We start from the raw sequence: 20,667 nt of genomic DNA on the forward strand, positions 1-20,667 counted from the left end.
CATGCCAGGCTGGGTCACCAGACCCCTCACATTCAGGTCCACGCTAGGTAATTGGGAAAGATCCTGGGAGTCATTGGCAGACAACACAAGCTCAGTCCTCAGCTTCCTGGGCTTCGGCTTACAGCAGATCAGCAGTGATGGTGGCTTCCCTGTGGGGGGCACCCCCTGGGGGCATCCCGTGGGTGGGGGGCACCGTGGATCAGAGCCACGCGTCCTTTATACTTAAGCCCATAACCCAGGACACCTGGGAATCCATGTGCATCTACATCAGACGATAACCAGGGAATGCCTGGGCACACGTGCATATTTACATCAAATGCTCGGCAAGACTCCCAACCCCTCGAGGGACCCTGACCATTTATATTTACCTTCCCTACTCCTCCTCCCTGAGTGCCTGTCTAGCCAGTTAGCAGCCAGCGTGGTGTAGCCCAATATGAGAACCTTATTAATCATCCCTGGGGGTGGGGTGCCTGGGAAGGACGCTGGGGTCTGTGACTTGGGCTGGCCTGAAAGTAGTTCCCATCCTTGTCTTGTAGTAAGAGCCACCCAAGACCCAAGTTCATGGTAGCCCCAGGTATTTCTTATGCTATAGCAAGTCAGAGGAACAGTACCTCCTTGATGTGACTGGTCATTAGATGATTCATCTGTAAAGTGAGTTCAGAACAGCGAAGCAGGTGGGACGTGATACAGAGGCTGGTGGGTTTGTGGGATACCAGCTGATTTCTGCTCAGCTCTGGCCAGTTAGGGCCAGGTGGGAATGGGCCTGGTGTGCCCATCTTCCCATTTTTCTAGGGGAGAAAGTTATTCAGATTGTCACACAAAATTTCCCCATTTTTATAACATAGGGTGGAGCAAACTCACTGGACCCTGCTACCAGTCATGAGGTCCTCAAGAGGAGAGGCCATCCTTGCTTCATCTTGGCAGCCTCAGGGGCCAGCCCCAGGCTTGGCCTGGCACAGGGAGTTTGTTGATGCTTTCAGGGGATGCCAGGGCCTGGTGGGTCATGGGTGGCATGAGGTCCCCCAAGTTCTGTGACCTTTGGGTTTATGCCTGCAGCAGCTGCAAAATGGAAGCAGATGTAAGGAGGGGGCCTTAGGATTCCAAACCCTGAGTGTCTGGGTTGTGGGTGAGATTCTATGGGCCAAGCTGTCCTTCTTGGTCCCCCACAGGTCCCAGAGAATACCCTATCAGTAGGTTTTGTGGGTTGCTGGCTTTATATCAATGACTGAATCTGTACTGTATGGCTTGGCCTGAATAGCCTCTGTTTATTGCCTTCACATTTTCAATGACTCTGGCCTGGAAGCAAGAGGTAGATGCTAGCTTCCCTAGCCCAGTCACCTATGTGGGGACACCTGCTCTCTTGCTACGTGGGGTGTCATGAAAGAAACACTCTTGGGAAGGTGGGTACGGACAGGGCTTAGGAACGTTGTTACTCCTCCTCTCTGGTCCTTCCTTAAAGAACCATGTAAGTAGTGCAGCAGATGTGAGCAGAGTTGGGAGGTGAGGGACTCAGCAGTGACTCTAATCCATGGGAGGCTGCCTCACCCACCTGTGAAGCCCTGGTTTAGGAAGGAGAGTGGGTAGAAGCTTCTAGAATCCCTTGAATGTGTGGGTGTACAGGTTCCCTGCCCCCTACTTGCACCAGTAGCTCTCTTCTGTTTTTCTCTTTGCTCAGGTATCAGATACAATCAGGTGTGTCTGTCTTTCCACCTGCCAGCCGAGCAGGGAGAGTCCAGGGCTGATAAATGGCAATTTGCATGGGCACCGTCCTTTTCCACAGCCCCACAATCGGTGAGATGGCCACAAATAACCAATGGAAATTGCTTCTATTGATTGAATTCTTGCTCACAAAATTCCCCACAAGGGAGGGAGCGATCTCCCTCATTTCCATACGGGGACACTGAGACCAGGAGGGGGGCAGTCAAGTGGCTCCATGTCACATGGTGAGTCAGCGATGGGGACAGTCACTAACCCAGGCCCCTGGATGTGGGCTTTCCTTAGGTGGTCCAAAGTCCCGGTCTTAGGAAGTGTTGCTGAAATAACACAGAGGGTAGTAATAGCAGCAGTGATAATAGACCGCGCAGTTCTGCTCAGTACAGGCAGAAACGCGGCAGCAGAGGCGGGAGGCTGCAGCTAATGTGGAAATCAAGGCTCTTGCACGGCCTTCTACACAGAGGGGCTGACGGTGGTGGGGACCGTTGCTTGCAGTGGCTCACCCGACCAACAGAGCGGCTGCCTCTGCTGGCCCAAGCCAGAGACCAGGAGAGCTAAAAGCAGAAGGAGGTTACAGAAAGCAAAGCGTCTGTGCTGGCGGCGTTGGGCTCCCCACACACTATCCCTGGCAGGGAGGGCCAGCGGCTGAGTGTCCAGCACAGATGCCAGCAGTGGCCTCGCAGCCTCTGTGCTATCTTCCCAGGTGGTAGCTTTGCTCCCAGCAGTGGTGGTTGCCTGTGTCTCAGGGCAGGCGTGTTCCAGCTACTGGTAGAAAGACTGGGCTTGGGGGAGGAGGATTGGTCTCTAATTTTTCTGCAAGTGAAAGAATTAGGCACACAGGCAGGAGAGGAGGGGACAGTGGTTCCCGGGTTCTTCGAGGCTTGAGGGCTGGGCTCCCACTGCCCTGGCCTCTGTCTGTCTGCTTTCCCTCTGGCCGACCCTCTTCTGTCCCTCCCATGACTCTCTCCGCTTCTGTCTGTCCTTATCTTTGCCTCTGTCCCTTGTTTCTTTCCGCTTTTCATTTTCTTCCTCTCCTGTGTGTTCCTTGCCTGTTCCCTGGGACTCATAGGCCTGTGCTAAGTAAGCCTTTGATGCAGCGTAGCAGCTAAAAACGGAGCTGCTGTCACTTGCCAGCTGTGACTTAATTCAGCAAATGGCTTGCCTCCTGTTAGCCTCAGTTTCCACATCCATGAATGGGTATTGATTATAACACCTCCTGTGCCCTAGCCCTGTGCCATCCAGTCTGACCGCTGGGAGCCATAGGTGGGTCACTTGAGTATTTGCAGTATGGCTGGTCTGAATCGAGATAGGATAGTTACTTGTGGAATGAAATAGATGGCTTTCTTTGTCCCTAGCCTTCACGGACCAAGCGGAGGCTGACTTCCTGGGTTCAAAATCCTGCTAAATGACTTTACTTTTCTGTGCCTCAGTTTCCTCATCTGTAAATTGGGGATGAATATAGTATATACTTTTGAGGACTTTAGTGTGAAAGCACTTCGACCGTGCCTGGCACAGGGAGGGCCGCCCATTGTCATTGTTGTGCTTACTCACCAGGCTCTGGGCTGGGAGGCTGGGGAGTTGAGGAAGCCATGTCCCCGAGCTCTTCAGAAGCCGGGTTTGCAGGAGAGACCTGCCAGCAGCTGACGGCCTGCAGACAGAGTGGAAGCACGGCTGAGAATGGGGAGTGCTGGTGTCGTGTGGCTAAGGAGACCACCTGGAAATGGGCCTGGCAGGCTTCAATGAAAAGAAGGTGGACTTGGGCAGAGGGGAAAGTGTCTGGATCCTGCAGCTCTGAAAAGATGTCACTTCTTAGTTGTGGCTCTGAGCCATTTTTCATGACACCCCCACCTTCCCAAGACTGGCATTCATTGGGATGAGGAGGAAAAGGCTCAGGACAGATGTGCATCCTGAGAGGGGGGTCTCTAGCTCTGTGAGTGTGGAAGCCTCTGTTGGCTGCTGCAGCTGGGTCCCAGGAGGAACGCTTTGTCATCAAGGTCCTCAAGAAGTGGGGATGGACCTGCATCTGCCCACCTCTCAATTTGAGCAAGCCAGGGGCCTCAGCTTTCTGCAGCATGCTGCCCTGAGTATTGGCTCTCCTGGCCCTGTGTTTGCACCTTGGTCTCCTGTGCCCTCCTGCCTGCTGGCTTTCCCTCCCTATGGCCTCGTTAGCTGAGGGACCCCAGAGGGCCAGTGGCTCATCCTCTCTATGCCTTCCCACCCCTTCCCAGGTTGGATCCATGCAGTCTACACCCCTGTAGACTCTCTGGTATTTGGCGGAAACATCCTGCACAGCTTTAACGTGCCCATGCAGCTGCGGATCTACGAGATCGAGGATAGGACACGGGTAAGGGGGCGTCCCTTTGTCCTGGTGGGCATGCCTGACCCTGAGTTCTGCTGGCGCTCTGTGTGGCACAAGGCATCCTAATGTTCCTTACAGTTCCCCTCTCCCTCCTGCTGCCTGCCTCAAGCCAGGTCTTGGTCCTGGTTCTATAGGGCAGGGAGGGATGCCCACAAGAGCTCCACCCAGGGCCCCTGGAGTTTCTGTTCACCTCCAGGCCATAGCAGCCAAAACCCCCTTGTCCAAGAGGAAGTATCTCTTGAGAAAGCACCGTGAGACATCAGGAGCTTTGCCTTCTTCTCACGTGTCAAAAGGGATGTGAGGGGTTGGGGGGAATTTTGTTGCGGTTGTTACTGTTGCTTGGAGGAGGTGGTGGCCTTGGAAAGAGGGCCCAGCCTGGTCTCAGATCAGGCCTTGGCTATGCATCCTCCAGGGACCCCAAATCTGATGGAGAGCCCCTGAGGAAGCTGTGTCTGGGAGTCTCCCAGGTACTGTCTCTGAGCTAGTCTCTGTGTCTGCTGGGGGGGGTCCCTAGCTCCCTGGGGCCAATGCTTTCCTCTGCCCTTGACAGTGACAGTGACTGTTTCTCAGACATAGAGTCTCCCCCTCCCTGTTCCTAGGACCAAGGGCCAAGGCTCAGACAACTGATGTGTGCCCTCTGCTCCACAAGTTTCCTCTGAAAAGCACTGGCAGCTGGGAACTTGGACCTCCTTTCCCATACTGGGACTTAATCAGGTGTCCCCCAGGCATTTGAGATAGGTCTAAAACTGGGTTAGAAACTGGAGCTCTGGGGCAAAAAGGGCCCATTTCTTCTTCTTCCTCTTTTTTTTTTTTCCACATAGCTCGTCAAATATTTTCTTTTTTTTCAATTGAGATATAATTTACATACCATAACATTCACCATTTAAAGTGCATAATTTTGGCACCTGAGGTGGATTTAAAGAAAAAAAAATTAAGTGCACGATTTAGTGGTTTTTAGTTATTTGCGAGGTCGTGTAACCATCACCACTAATTCCAAAACATTTTCATTACCCCAAAAGAAACCCCATACCCATTAGAAGTCACTCCTCACCCCTCCCCTCCAACCCTGGCAACCCCTAATCTATTTTCTGTCTCTATGGATTTGCCTATTCTAAACATTTGATATGAATGGAATTATATTATTTATGGTCTTTTGTGTTTGGCTTCTTTCGCTTAGCATAATGTGTTCAAGGATCACCCACGTTGTAGCCTGTGTTAGTACTTACTCCGTTTTTATGGCTGAATAATCCATTGTATGGATGGACCACACCATTTCTTCTTGGGCTTTGCCTCAGAGATGGCTTTTTTGCCCCAGAGAGGTGCTGCTATGCCTGGACCCTAAAGAAACATCTCACAGAGGCAGCTGTGCTACATGGCCAGTCCCTTGTATTTCCTGGTCTTGCTTTGAGTGGAATCACATACATGAGTCATAGTCTTAGCCCTAACGTGTGTATCTGGCCCTTTTCACAGTCCTAGTGTTGAGGGACCTTGTGCAGGGTTTTCCTGGAGACCACTTGAGCCATCTAAATTGGTTGGGTGTGCTACATATAGGCATGTATACGTCTTCAGATTGGCATGCTTGCTACCTGTGATGATCTGCAGAGACTGGGGCTGGGCCGGGGTCCTGAGGGAGGCCCTCATTTGGTGGACATTCTCCTCTTACTTCTCTGTCACTCATCCAACATCCCTGTCCTGGCCTGAGGAGGGCTAGTGCCAGCCCTGGCCTGGATGATGCCACCCCGTGACGTTCAGGAGAAAGGCACTGTTTGGGCACAAGTGGTCATCTCACAGTCTGGGTCAAGTGCTGTCTGGGGCTCCAGCCAACTGTTCTTTGGCCAGCCCTGAAGAACAGGCCAGCTTGTTTGTGAGCAGACTAGCTGGTGTGGGATAGAAAGGGAGAAATCTAGAGAAAGTCAGGCCCACAGCTTTCCAGGCAATTCCTGAAAGTCAGAGTCAGGCTGGGATTTCTAAAGGCTTTGGCAACTTCCTGGGCAGCTGTCCCCATTCCCTGGGAATCTGATTGTACATCTCAGTGGGTTTGGGCCCCATCATTCCTGTAGGAGCCCAGCTCCTCTCTCCCACCCGTGATGAGAGGTAGGAGGCAGGGTAATGGAGTGGACCCTTAGTGTCGTGCCACGCTCTTGTGGAATATCCACATTGAGATGAGTGTTGCAAGGTCCCCTCCTCCAAGGCCCACTGTCCCTGTTGTTTGAGTGGACACACCAACTGGTGTCACTGAAGCAGGTTGACGGGTGGGGGGCTGGCGGGCATGCTGTTTAATCTGCTTTGAATTTCTGGTCTTCGGAGAGGGGTTGGCTAACAAGGCCCGATTGTTTATGTCTTATGACCCAAGGCAGACAGAATGCTCTGGGGAGAGAGTACTAGAAGCCAGATAAAATGCCAGTGCTCCTTGTTGAGTCGCCACGGCTTAATTCTTTACATTCCTGCGAGCTTTCTTAAAAAGGTTATGGCCATTTAAACATAGTTTTTCCAGAGTCCTAAAATATGGCTTTGCTTGGAAACCAAATGCAGGCATAGGAGACTGTCAGTCTCCAAGCCCCATGGTGTGGCTTTGTCCTAGAAAAAGAATTTGTCTTTGTGGTCCAAGGTGGGGACCTCCGTCTAGACCAGGGAACTCCAGGATCCTCCTAGGTTTAGGAAGCTATGTCTTACTCTGGCCATTTTAATTTTTCTGGGCCAGATGGTCGGTGACCTCATGCTGCAGCACCACTGCCCATAAGGTGGCGAGAACAGGTGCAGGCATTTGGGGATTGGTGGATTTCCATTTTTCCCCCATGTAGATGAAATCTCTCCCCTTCCCCCATTCTGAAGATAGGAAGGATGTTGGAAGAACTATACCAAAGAGTGCCTGTGGTGCATGTTTGTTTTTTTAAGATAATGTCTCAACAATCACTACATACTTTTAATTCCAGTTAGGTTGATAAGGGATAGGTATGGTCCAAATGATCATTCATTAAACTGCCGTCTCTCTTATATTTATCTTTTTTTTTTTTCCCTAATGGCTCTAGTGAAAGCAGCCTTCCCAGAAAAGGTAATTCCAGCACGCCCCATTCTCTTCCAGCCAGTGAATCTACTTTGAAATTGCAAATAATTTACCTTTCTCTTCCCTTCCCCCACCATTGGATTTTTTTTTTCCATTGATTTTTTTTCCAGGAGAAAAACAAATTTTAAGACACTTCCACCCACCCTCATATTTTACTTTTCAAGTCTTTAAGGCCTGGGAGTTCTAGATGCACAGAGAAGCCTTTGATTCTCATCTCCAATGGTCACTCAACTCTGAGATGACTTGGGCCTCTGAGGAAGGGCTAAGGCCATGTGCCTCTTCAATGGGCCTTTGGAACTCAAATTGATCCCTTGGGATCTGCTGATAGATTGATTACCCTCCAGACTGGGAGCATTGCATGCTTTCTGACTGCTGTGCAGTTTTGGACCAACTTCAGTAAAGAACTCAGTTTGGTGAGGCTCTGAGTTTGTCAACAAATAATGTTGAGCAATCGTGTGTTTAATGTTCCCAGGCATGTGGTTGAAACCTTTTGAAGGCAAAGGGTGGAAGGTGAAATCCTGTTTGTAAGTCAATTCTTTGCAAATTTTGTTTCCTGCAGTCCTCTCTTGGAAAAAAAAAATTAAAAATTTTTAAAAATTTTGAATTCTTTCATCAGCATTTGTTTTCACCCAGCTGGTTTCCCTTGGGTTCAGCAACAAAGAGGGGAGACTTTGTTATCTTCCCCTCCTGAAATCTAGCTTCCAATTTTTTTTTCTTAATCTAGAAAGAGTCTGAGGCACCATGGTGCCCATCAATGACAGAGCAGCTTGGATGGTGTCTCAAAATTTGAAAAGTCATAACCAACTTCAGTTTTACCAATCGAGTCTAATGTCAGGAGATGTAAGTGAGGGTCTGTTTGTCCTCAGCCTGCTTTTTAGGCATTGGTAATTTGTTTCAAAATAGTTTGGCCCTTGCTCTAGAATGGAGGGGGAGCTGAGACCCCCCAAACCCTTCTTCACAGGAGTTCAAGGTTTACTTCTTGCTGAAAAGCCCCTCTCTTTTTTAAACTTCAGAGGGCACAGATCCAGTAACTATGAAAACAGATTAATATTATCCCAGCTATAAAACTGGGGTTCTCAGGAAAAGTAGCTGGAGCCAAGGAAACCGCTAGATTATGATCCCAACTCCATGCATCTCCCCAAGTAGCTCAAAAGCATGTGACGGCCGTGATCTCATTCCAAAGCATCCCATCCGCCAGAGGCAGGGAGATCAAATGGACCCAATACTCAGATGGAAGAAGTGAGGCCCCCGAAGTGGGAAAAGGACCCCACAGGCCTGTGTTAACAGGAGTGGATGAGGAGGGGAGAGCTGTGATTCTCAAAGAGGGCAGAGTTGGGGCCTTTCCTAGGTGGGCATTTTGAGAAAGGCAGGAAAATAGTGTTTTAGGGCAAATGGAGAACCTTAGGTCTGCCTGTATTTGTCTTTGGCCCAGATGTAGAATGTCACCTATTGTCTGTAGAGACCAGGGCAGCTGGGGGTGGGGGAGTGAGCTTGCTTAACATCCAACTCGGAATTCCTGGAGGAGAAGGGAGATGTGGAGGGTCTCTGGGCCCCACAGATAGGCCCTTGGCAAGAGGGCAAGAAAGTAGGCTGGGTGTGATTGTGGACGTGGAAGACTCATTGTCATTATGTGACCTCTGGAGGAGAGGCCCCAGCAGTGGGAGACAGGGACCACTCCCCACCCTCCTTGCTCCTCTCTGGCCTGCTCAGGGTTCACTTTCTGGGAGGCTCATTGTGCCAGGGCCATCGGTGGTGTTGCTCCCATCCTATCTTTGGCTGCCATCTCATCCGTTATAGGCTCCACACTGCCACCCATCGGGATCCCCCTGAGGCCCAGGCCATTATACTTTTGATACATGAAGCTGTCTCCACCTTTAACTTCCTTCTCTATAAGAAACAGCCATAGGGGGATCTCCATGTGGACTCCTCCAGACCTGGGTGTGCAGTCCCTGGTGTCAGGACGGTCTCGGGTCATACTGGGGATTTACTTCCCCTTTGTGGAAATAAGGCTGGGCAGTGCCAAGTGTGTGTGTGGGAGGAGCAGGAGTGGGGTACCTCTGAGGCCCTGCCCCTGGAGATAGGAGAGGCCACACACCCCCACCCCCATTTGTCCACCTGGCCTGGCCTCCCTCCGGCATGCAGGAGGATGCTCCATAGCCTGTCTGCAAATGGGTAAGGTTTGGGGTTGATTTCTGTTTTTCAAGGGGGAGGGAGGGATAGAAGAATCTGTGTAAGAATCTTTGGGAATGACGAGGAGCTCGTGTCTATTGTAGCTAGAATCAGGCAGTGGCACCAACTGCAGGTACCCACACCCTCTGTCAGGTCAGGGGAGGACTCTGTTTTTCTGCATCTCACAGAAGCACGAGGTGGACCCTCTCCAACTTCCTGGGCGTGCAGCTCAGGGAACTTTGAAATGATGCTCTCACGTAGGCCTCGTCCCGCCTCATTCGTGCATGCTACTGGCATCTCCCTTGTTCAGCGCTTCCCTCCTGCCTTCCCTCCAGTCCCCCGCATTTTCCCTTCCACCATTTGTGCTCTTGCTGAGATGATGACTATGACTGCCCCCAGGGAACCACCTCCCACCTCTCTCCCTCCTGTTCCCTTTGCCCTCCAGAAACTGACCTCTGCCCACCTGGGCCTTTGCTTTCAGGTGCAGCCCAAATTCCGTTACCCCTTCTACTATGAGATGTGCTGGTATGTGTTGGAGAGATACGTGTACTGTGTGACCCAGCGCTCCTACCTCACTCAGGAATACCAGAGAGAGTCGATGCTTATTGGTGAGTGAACTTCGGGAGCCACAGCCACAGGCCCCTGCGCAACTCAGGCAGAAATCATTTTTCAGTGGGGCCTGGAGAGAGGGCCTGGGTTCAGGGGGTTCTTTGGAGAAAGAGTGTTGGGCAGAATCCTAGAGACTCCTTAGGGGAAACTATCCTTGTCCGCTTCCCACTCAGAAGACAGAGTCCAGGAAAATGAACTCGTGACCCTGAAAGAGTCACGCCACGTCTGTGGCCTGCAGTCTGGGACTACACAGAGGCAGGGAGGGGCCAGGCCCAGGCATGGTTGCTGAAACAGATCATTGCACAGAGTGAAGAATCCTGGTTCTTTTCATTCCTTCATGGTTACCAGCTGATTTTTTCCCACTGTGCCCAGAGGTTGGGTTTTTGTCTATCTAGGAGCAGGCCTGTGAGATGCAGCCAGTCCCTCAAAACCCAGGCAGTCTTTGAGGCAGCGGGAGGGGTGCCCGGGGCTGGCATTGCAAGCCTAGACGAGCAGGGGGTGGCTGGGACAGAGGCAGGGAGAGTGTTATTATAGCAGCAGTGCCCTGCCCTGCTGCCAGCACTTAAAGGGACATCCTCCCCCCAAAATGGCTCTGTCCTTGAATCTTGACTTGCAGATGCCTGCCCTGAAGTTGCTTCTAGCTGTGACAGCGAGCCTGGACCAGCAGTCTGTAGGGAGAATGAGATTCCTCCCCCTCTGTGTCTCTGAGCCATGACTGCTAAGGGGTTTTCCTGGGTGTGGAGTCCTGTGTCTCAATCACAGCATCTTTTTCATTACAGGACAAAAATATGAGATTGTCTGTCTCCTTTAGGGTCTGCGCAATTTCTGCAGTCTCCAGGATTTTTAGATTCTATTTTCCCACTCACAGTAAGCCTTCTCCCTCCCTTCCCTTGACTCCCAGCCTTAGTGACTTTCAGGAGTTTGGGCTGGGTATGTGATGGGGAACAGATGTTTCTGCAGGGGTCTTTATTGGGAAGTTTTCCACCTGGGAAGTCAGCGTTGTCCACAGGCTCTGTTGTGAGTCTCATTCCCGTAAGATGATGTGATATCGAGGTGTGAAAAAGTACTGGAACCCTACAACCTGCTTTCCTGAGCTCCCAGCCTGGTAGGAGAGATGGGAATAATCCTGAAATAGTGTCATAGCCGCTGTGATTGCAGTATCTACACGTTCTTGTGGGGACCAGAGGTGGGGGAGTATGGAGATTCTGATTTCATGGTAGTCCCCAGGCCAGGAAATGGGCTGTCAGATCTCTTGCTTGGATATCTAGGGCAGTAGAAGAACATTTCTGATTCCACTCACAGGCACGAGGGTAAATCTCAAGGCAGCATGTGGGTAATCAGGGCCCACTTTCTCCTTATGTTTTCTTGCCACGATTTTTCCCCTGGCTCTTCTGGTCCACCTGCCAGTGAGAAGGGAGACATTGGGGAGATGCCCTCATTTACTGACTGCTACTTGTGTGCCGGGACCTGTGCTTGTTGAGACCTGTTTAATCACCACAAGTCTTCAGAGGAAGTATCCTTTGCCTTATATTTTTTAAACAGCTTTATTGGGATATAGTTCATATATCATGCAATTTACACATTTAAAGTATACAGTTCAGTGGTTTTAGTTTATTCACAGAATTGTTCAACCATCACCACACATGGTCAATTTTAGAATATTTTTATCACCTCAGAAAGAAACCTGTACCCTTTAGCTACCATCTGCTTATCTCTCCCCTCCCCGCCAGCCCTAGGCAACTATAATAGTCCCCCCAGTATCTGCAGGGGATACGTTCCAAGACCGCAGTGGATGTCTGAAACCGTGGGTAGGATCAAACCCTATATATTTTTTCATGTGCATACATACCTATAAAAAAGTTTAATTTATAAATTAGGTGTAGTAAGAGATTACCAACATAACTAATATACTGTAATAAACAATTATAACAATTATAACAATATACTGTAATAAAAGTTATGTGAATGTGGTCTCTCTCTCGAAATATCTTATTGAGTGACCCCAGCCCTTCTAGAGGCTGGGAAGCATAGACCATCAGGATTGTCCAAGAAGCTTGCTCTCTGGAATCAAGGGGAGACTTGGTGAGGTTCCAGAAGACTTCCAGCAAGGAGTTTAGGTGTTCATCTCAGTCTTTCTTGTGACCCCTGCCCCCCGCAGATGCCCCAAGAAAGCCCAGCATAGACGGCTTCTCATCTGATTCCTGGCTGGAGATGGAGGAGGAGTCCTGTGAGCAGCAGCCCCAGGAGGAAGAGGAGGAGAAGGAGGAGGGAGGGGAGGGTGCAGATAAGGTGCCCAAGCCACCCGCCGAAGGCTCCGCCTCGCCCACCAGCACCCCCTCCGAGGACCAGGAGGCCTCTGGGAAGAAGCCCAAAGCACCTGCCATGCGGTTCCTCAAAAGGACTTTGTCGAACGAGTCGGAGGAAAGCATGAAGTCCACGACGATGCCCGCAGATTACCCCAAGACGCCCACTGGCTCTCCCACCACGGAGGTCTCTGCCAAATGGACCCACCTCACCGAGTTTGAACTGAAGGGCCTGAAAGCTCTGGTGGAGAAACTGGAATCCCTCCCAGAGAACAAGAAATGTGTCCCCGAGGGCATCGAGGACCCCCAGGCACTCCTGGAAGGCGTGAAGGTGGGCCGGGGCCGTGTTCTGGCTGAGCAGCTGAGGAGGGCTTGGCAGGGTCTGTTCAGTGTGACAGCGGGTGGCTTGGCTCAGGGTGGCTCGGTGCAGACTGTCTGGAAGTCTCTCTAGGCGCTGGGAGTGCCTCGGGGGGGCCTCTATCCAAACAAGCCAATCTAGAGTGTCTGAGCAGAGGCCACCATTAAGAGCTGGAGGAACTTCTTGGTGGAAGCTGGCTCTGTGGGTGATGACACATTCTTTCTCAGCACCTGCTGGAAGCTTGAGGCCTCACCAGCAGAAGGTGTTAGGTGTGTGGCAACAGTGCTATTGTGAGGTTTGGGAGACAGACTCTAACCTGGTCAGGAAGACTTGCTTTTCTGGCTTCTCTAGAGCGTGCATTTGTTTCATGTGAGTGTGTCGTACATCTTGCGAATCCTCTAGGTGGCCAGCTAATTTGAGGACCACGTAGCCACCTAAAGTTCAGAGGTCTCCATTATTATCTGCATTTAACTGATGAGGAAGTAGGTTCAAAAAGGTTTGGGACATGCCTGAGGTCACAGAGCAGGTGGATAGTGGAGTGGGATGAGGACCCAGGAGTGACTCCAGAGCTCCCATGTGTATACCACTATGCAGAACTGCCTCTGGTCTCAGCATTGGTAAGGCTTTTGGGTGTCCAGCCTCAGAGGCTATTGGGCTTCCCTCTCCAATGTCTGATGCCTAAGTGACATCTGTTGGGGTTGGAAACTGAATTTAAGTTTCTTCTTCAGTGGCTGCAAACTACACAGGACTTGGTCGTTCTTTCATTTAGGAAACATTGTATCTGAATTATTAAGACTGTCCTGCCCTGGGAGGGTTTGGTGACCAGCGGCTGAACTCTTCGGGTGGTTAGAGGAGACCTGGGGCCCACATCAGGTAGCCTGAAGGTGCCAACAGTGGAGACAGACAGTGTACAAAATCATTATTAATCTAAATGTACCTCACTTTATATAGCAGGTATGTCCCCTCCAGGTACTGTGAAATTAAAGTCTTACAACTCAGGAGAAACTGCCAGATAATAGAACTCTGTGATGAATATCCCTGTAAAATAGCAACTTTTTACTTGTCAATGAGTCTGCTTCATTGGTTCTTGACTTTTTTTTAGTGGTTGCTGACCTCTTTTCAGAGTTTTGTGAAAATAGTGGACTCTCCCTCTCCCACCCATATACTTATACGTACAAAATTTTTCATGCAATGTTAGGGCATCTTGGACTCCTGAGCCTGTTCCTGGACGTCATATTAAGATCCCCTAGTCTTTTGGTGTGGATTTTTGTATATTAGATTTCCTAAAGGAAACCTTTGAATTCTATCATGTGGTTACTTTTTTCCTCTGTGTTCCTATAAAGTGAAAACAAGGTATTTTTATTAATAATAAAATAATAGTATTAGGGTCCTAAAATGTGGTAAATGAGTTAAAAACACATTCTTCTGAAGAAGAAATGTTGTTCCATACCTTTGGAAAGCCTTTTTTTACTTTATTTTTTTAATTTCTTTAAAATTTTTTTTAAAAAATGATGACTGGTAAGGGGATCTTAACCCTTGGCTTGGTGTTGTCAGCACCACACTCTCCCAAGTGAGCTAACCAGCCATCCCCATATAGAGATCCAAACCCATGGCCTTGGCGTTATCAGCACCACACTCTCCCAAGTGAGCCACGGGCCGGCCCCCTTTTTTACTTGAAAAGCATCTTTGTGTCTCTGATCTGTTTATGAATAGTATTCCTGGCTCCTGGTTGGTCAGATTTCCTTCTAGGGATGGGACTTCGCCCTCCTATTTCTTACCTATTGCCCCCTTGATGGCCTCTGAGGCTGGATTCAGCCTAGATCCCTTGATGGGGTAGAGGAGGCCTGGGGTAGGTGTTTAGCAAAGTGCAAGAAGCCCAGTCCTCCCCTCCCCCATGGGGTTCAGTCGCAGCTCGTGATAATGTGTGGTGATGGCATCTCAATGACTGCTGTTTTGGATGCTTTCCTTATATAATTTCATTTTAACCCCTCAACAACCCTTTTACTTTCATTATCCCCACTTTACAGATGAGAAAGTGGAGATCAAGAGAGGTTACCTATTTTGCTCTAGGCTATGCATGCTGTTCAATGGGGAGTCTTTGTGCCCACCCACTGCCCCATACTGTTTTGTTTGATGGCTGTACAGAAAGTGATTTTCTCTCTTTTTAGGAGGCCATCCCAAATTTAGGGAGAAGATATTGAGAGGATTGCTTGGGCTTTCTTTACAGAACAAGCAACAGATTTGGGCCTGGGACAGAATTTGCAATTTGGCAGCCCCTATGCCAAATCCAGTCTCTAGGTGTTGCATTTGGCCTGCACGGTATTAAATATATTTTTGTAATTAGTTGCCAACATTAAAAAAGTCTGGAGAGTCATACAAATATCTTGGCTGTCCTGGCCCTTGTTCCTGACTGGCTACAATCAGAGAGAAGTGAGTAGCAGCTGACCCCATATGCCCCAGTCTCCACCACTCCCTGGTGCCTCCCTGAGTGTCACTTGCTATTGAACATTAGGTTTGCTCATCTCTTTTCCATACAACCTAGCCACTTAGCTCATTTATTGAACTTACCTGTCTTTAGAGATATTTATGTTCTTGAGCCTTGTCTGAGGATCCTCTTTTCAGGCTAAAGAGCTTGTAATTTGGGTACACAGGCCTCCTTAGAGCCCCAGGAAAATCGGAACCTCTGCTAACATCTCTAAAATGCATTGTGACCAGGTGCCTGTATGGGGTAAGTGGGTCCAGTCACCTCTTCTGGAGCAGGGGAGTTCTGGGTTCTCCAGCCAGGTCTTCAGCCCCTCGCTAGCGCTGGAGACCCAGAGAAGATTTTAAACCCAGGACTGACCTTCAGCATGGGAGTGTTGTCACTGAGGGTGGGCAGTCTCTTCTTCTTGGCTGCACACCTGGGTCCCTTTGTTCTCTCTTCTCAGCTGTTGGGGATTCTTTTGCATTGGCTGAAAAATAAAAAATAGCTTAGGAATGTATTTCTGAGACAGAATTTATAACCGATGCCCCCTTTTCCTGCTAGCACTGTGCAATTCTATTTCTGGCCAGTGGTGGTTCCCCCCTGATGACTGGCCAATTGTGATCTTTGGCTTGTATTCTAAAAAGGTGTCCTCTCTCCTTTCCCTTCCTCTGGGACCAGAGTCTGCTGTTCCTGGTGGCTCACGGTAACCAGAGCCCATAGGTTTGGAGATGTCCCCAACCCAATTCGGTCCCTAGATGGCTAGGTTTTGGCTTTTACCAAAAACCCATTTTTTTTCCATTTGCAATATAAATTTTTTTATTGTAGCAAAATACACATAACATAAAATTTACCATTTTAACCATTTTAACCAAAGTGTCTAGCCCAGTGGCATTAAGTACATCCACAATGTTGTGCAATTGCCACGTCTATCTAGTTCCAGAACCTTTTCTTTTCATCACTCCAAACAGAATCCTGTACCCATTAGCGGTCACTTCCCATTCCCCCCTCCCCCAGTCAGCTTTCTGTCTTTGTGGATTTACCTGTTTTGTATATTTCACTGTACTGTAGTTTTGTATCCTTGCATTTTTTTTTTTAAAAACTATATGTAAGTTTTAAGTGTAATAGTGTTACATGATTAATGTAAAAAATTAAACATTACAGGCTAGAGGATAGAAAATGTCCCCCTTGGGCCGGCCTGTGGCTCACTCGGGAGAGTGTGGTGCTGACAACACCAAGGCAGGGGTGAAGATCCCCTTACTGGTCATCTTTTGTAAAAAAAAAAAAAAGAAAGAAAGAAAATGTCCCCCTCTGCAGGCAACCCCTGTTAACCATCTAGTGAACGTACTTTTAGAGTTTTCCCTTCGCCCCCAAGTATATAAACATGTATACATAATTTTTTAAAAATTCAATCATATTCTTCTGCAACTTGCTTTTCTCCCTTAAAGCTTTCTTTTTTGTGTTTGTACCTATACATCTATCTTGCTCTCTTTCATGGGCAGAGCTTTTCAAAGTTGAGTTTGTCTTTTTGGCCATGCTTATGAGAGTACCTTAGCAACTTGCCATGAGGGGTCCGGATTTAGATTCAAACTGAAATGACTGTCTTATTTCGTTTGTTTTCTGAAAGGAAGGAAGATTCCAGCATCTTGTAAAAGTCTAAATAAGAAAGCCATTCTTAGATGTGAGGGCGATCTGACTATGACATCTGTCACTCCACTGATTGCCAGGATTGACGCAGTTGATCTGGCTGGCTGGGCGAGGGTCCTCTTCTTCTTTCACTGCTCCATGTGTGTCTTTCCCGCAGCCGCGCACATAGAGGAGGACTGTTCTTTGGCCAAGGGTGCATGAGTAGCTGCCCTCCCCTGCTAGGACCTTAAGAAAGCCATTTCCTTCCCTGTCTTGGTACAAATCCCCAGGGAGTTGACATTGAGGGGCTTTCAGTGACTCCCTTCTTAAAGACACTTATTCTGATGGGAGTGGTAAGATACTGGCCTATAGGAAATGGGAAGAACAAGAAATCAGGACACAGGAGACCCTGGAGCTGAAGTTTAGTTTCTGCTCTTTGCTGCTTGCTGTGTGGCCTTGGGCAAACCACTCTGCCCTTCTGTTTATCTGTATGTAAAACGAGGATATTGGACTAGATGTGCTTTGTCCTTTTGGGGACCCGATTCTGTGGTTCCTTGGCCATTTCGAAGCACTAAACCGATAAACCTGAGTGTCCTTACTAAAAAATGGGCATAAAATAGGGACCCATGTCATTGAATGATTTCGAGGAACAATGAGGTAATGAACATAATGTACCTAGGAAGCACTTGGAGGAAAGTTAGCTATTCTTAGGTAGCAGTCAAAGGAGAGCCAGGCTGGCTGGTTAGCTCACTTGGTTAGAGCATGGCACTGATAACACCAAGGTCCAGGGTTTGATCCCTGTACTGGCCAGCTGCCAAAAAAACAAAAAAAGAGGAGAGCCAGACTGGCTTTGGCCAGCTCCCCACTCTTCCCAGGCTCTTTTCCCACCTCAGTGTCCCCGCATCCCTCCTTCAGGTTAAAGATTGCCACCTTCATTAGTGTTCTAGGGCTGACAAAGTGGGTGGCTTAAACAACAGAAATTTACCCTTGGCACAGTTCTGGAGGCCCAAAGTCCTCTGATGGCTCAAGGGGAGGATCCTTCCTTGTTTCTCCAGCTTCTGGTGGTGGCTGGCAGTCCTGTCCTGGCATTGCTTGTCCTGTGGCTGCATCATTCCGTCACGTCTGTGTTGTCACATAGTCTTCTCTGCGTGTTGTCAATGAATCATTGGAGCAGGGCCCACCCTTATCCAGTATGACTTCATCTTAACTTAATTAAATCTGCAAAGATGCCTTGGTCATATTCTGAGGCTCTGGGTGCACATGGATTTTGAGGGGCACACTATTCAACTCAATACCTCATTTCCCCCTCTTCCCTCTTGGACTGGCAACCATTCATTAATAGATGGACAAGTAATGCATGGTAAGAGGAAAGTGGCCTTGCATGCTGGCCCTCCTAGAAGAATCTATACTTTCAACTAGAACTCAGAGAGAGAGCCAGGGCTCCTGATGGGAGGGAAGGAAGGTGTGTGCCAATTTGGGGGCAGGTTGATTGTGAATGACTTGAAAATAACCTGGTGTATTGCAAGGTAGTGAAGAGCTCAGGCCTAAGTGGGCAGAGGCCAGTGAGGCTGGAGATGGGAGGGTCTTTGTCAGATACCCCCTTGTAAGGTGATTCTGCAGCTGCTGCTGAGAGCAATTTCAGGCCTAATCATCATTAATTAAGATAATGCCACGCTCTCCTTTCCATGAATCCACGTTCCCCTGGCTGCCTGAGTGTCAGCTTGGGGTGGAAATGGCAGCTCGCTGTAGACAGCTGCCTTTCCTACTGAGTGGAATTACGGGACTGCATGGGATTAGGGGGCCACTTGGAATTACCGGACCACATGGAATTATGGGGCTGGAAGAGCCATTGCTTTCACCAAAATAGGCAATGATTGTATTGTTCTCGCATCAAACTCCAAATATAATAGAAAACAAAATAATCCTAAGTTAAGAGTACATTATCCAGGGCTGGTTGGTTTGAATGTGGTGCTGACAACACCAAGGTCAAGGATTTAGATCCCTATACCGGCCAGCTGCCAAAAAAATTTTTTAAAAAAGAGTACGTTAATTCAAACAGGGAATTGTATTTTTAAGACCGAAAGTTCTGGAGTCAGGCTGAATTCCATGCTCTTGGGGAATGTGGTAAAATGGGACTAGTAAGATTATGTGTCATGGGTTGTGAGGATTCAGCAAGGTGACATGCTAAAGCCTTAGCACAGAGCCTTTAAGTCCTCAGTAAACTAGAGCTGATATCATTATTTCAGACACTGGAATGATAACAGACCAGTTTAGGGTTAAGTGCAAGAGGTTGTAAAACCCACGATTGTGGAAGGTGTACACCGCTTTTTTCTCTAGGGACATCAAGTTCCAACCCCAGAACACACCTGTTCATTTAAGTTGTCCTTCCTGGGTCTTTCTGATTTGCAGAACAGTGAGGTATAGAGCCCAGGCCTCCAGAGCTGTTGGCTTTTAATTAATTAATTAATTAATTAATTTATTTATTTATCTAAAAGATGACCAGTAAGGGGATCTTAACCCGTGACTTGGTGTTGTCAGCACCACACTCTCCCAAGTGAGCCACGGGCCAGCCCTTACTGTTGGCTTTTAAAAACCATCACACCATCTCGCCTGCTTCAGAGGAGCCAAAAGGCAGGAAGCCCATGGCAGGGCTGGAGCCTGATCACACCCTGAAGATGGTCCCCAGCACAGAAAACAGGGCACAGCTGGATTCAGTCCAGCCAGGGTATCAGGCCTCTGACAGTTACTGAGGCTCTCCTGCTCTGTGTCCCCTGCCTATACTACTTCAGGAGAACAAAGGAGAACAGAAAGGGAGCTCAGTTCCAGACATCTGGGCATATCCTACACCTGAAAAATGGGTAGGTTGAGCCATGCCACTTGGGCCTTTTATGACCTAAAATTAATTTTTGAGCCCTCAAATCACATTTATTTTCCCTGCTAGTTATGCAGTTAAATCAGCTTTTAAACTTCTCTTCCAACTAAATAAACTTTAAAATTTTTCTTGCTTAGAACTTGTTAAATGGGGGGGCCAGCCTGTGGCTCACTTGGGAGAGTGTGGTGCTGACAACACCAAGTCAAGGGTTAAGATCTCCTTACCAGTCATCTTTTTTTTTTTTTTTTTTTTTAAAAAAGAACTTGTTAAATGGATGAGTTCTGAAAACAGGAAATAAGGCATAAGCTAGAAGGGAATTGGCCACATTTGTTGAGCATTTAGCACGTGCCAAGTACCTTCCATACATTAGGGTTGTGGTGGGGACTGTTATTACCCTGTCATTTTAGACAGGAAAACAGAGATATGGTGACTTGCCCAAAGTCACGTAACTAATAAGCTTTTAACCATGATACACTATGGCAAGAGCCGTGTGTTAGTTTCCTGTGACTGCCATAACAAATTACTACAAACTGTGTAAAATTTATTCTCAAATAGTCCCAGCACCAGAAGCCTGAAGTCGAGGTGTCGGCAGGGCTGTGCTCTCTCTCAGAGCTGTAACAGAGGCCTTACCTTGCCTCTTCCAGTTTCTGGCAGCTCCTGGCATTCGTTGGCTCGTGTCCATATCATTCTAGTCTCTACCTTCATCTTTCCCTTGTGTTTTCTTTGCCCAAATCTCCCTCTTCTTTCTTTTATAAAGACACTAGTCACTGGATTTAGGGCGTACCCTACACGGTTATTTCATCACAAGATCCTTAACTAATTATGCCTGCAAAGACCCTTATTCCAAGTAATGTCACATTCACAGGTACTGGGGATTAGGACTTGAATTTATCTTTGGAGGGGACACGATTGAACCTACTACAGATGGGTTTTACCGGCAGGCAGTAGATAGTTGGGCTGAAATGGAGGGGAGGGGTCCTGGAAGACCCAGCATGCACTGACACCTGGTTGCAGAGCCCTTGTGGGTGGCAAGGGTGGACTCCTGAGATTGCTGGACTCCCCAGAGCAGCAGTCAGAGCTGCTCCATGCCATGTTACTTTCCCTTTTATCAGCCTGTGGTTGGTAATTCTTTC

At 48.6% G+C, this 20,667-nt stretch overlaps 1 protein-coding gene across 1 annotated transcript in view; it reads left to right on the forward strand.

Annotated features, from left to right (window-relative positions):
- The window catches only part of KDM2B (lysine demethylase 2B), a 121,159-nt gene that overhangs the window by 42,009 nt on the left and 58,483 nt on the right, over nucleotides 1–20,667 (forward strand). The window contains exons 9-11 of the mRNA XM_063085671.1: nucleotides 3,942–4,057; nucleotides 9,787–9,913; nucleotides 12,073–12,548. Coding sequence (XP_062941741.1) covers nucleotides 3,942–4,057; nucleotides 9,787–9,913; nucleotides 12,073–12,548 — 719 coding nt within the window. The remainder of the gene's footprint in view (nucleotides 1–3,941; nucleotides 4,058–9,786; nucleotides 9,914–12,072; nucleotides 12,549–20,667) is intronic.

The sequence above is a fragment of the Cynocephalus volans genome, chromosome 2 (assembly GCF_027409185.1).
Source record: "Cynocephalus volans isolate mCynVol1 chromosome 2, mCynVol1.pri, whole genome shotgun sequence".
Lineage (NCBI taxonomy): Eukaryota > Metazoa > Chordata > Mammalia > Dermoptera > Cynocephalidae > Cynocephalus > Cynocephalus volans.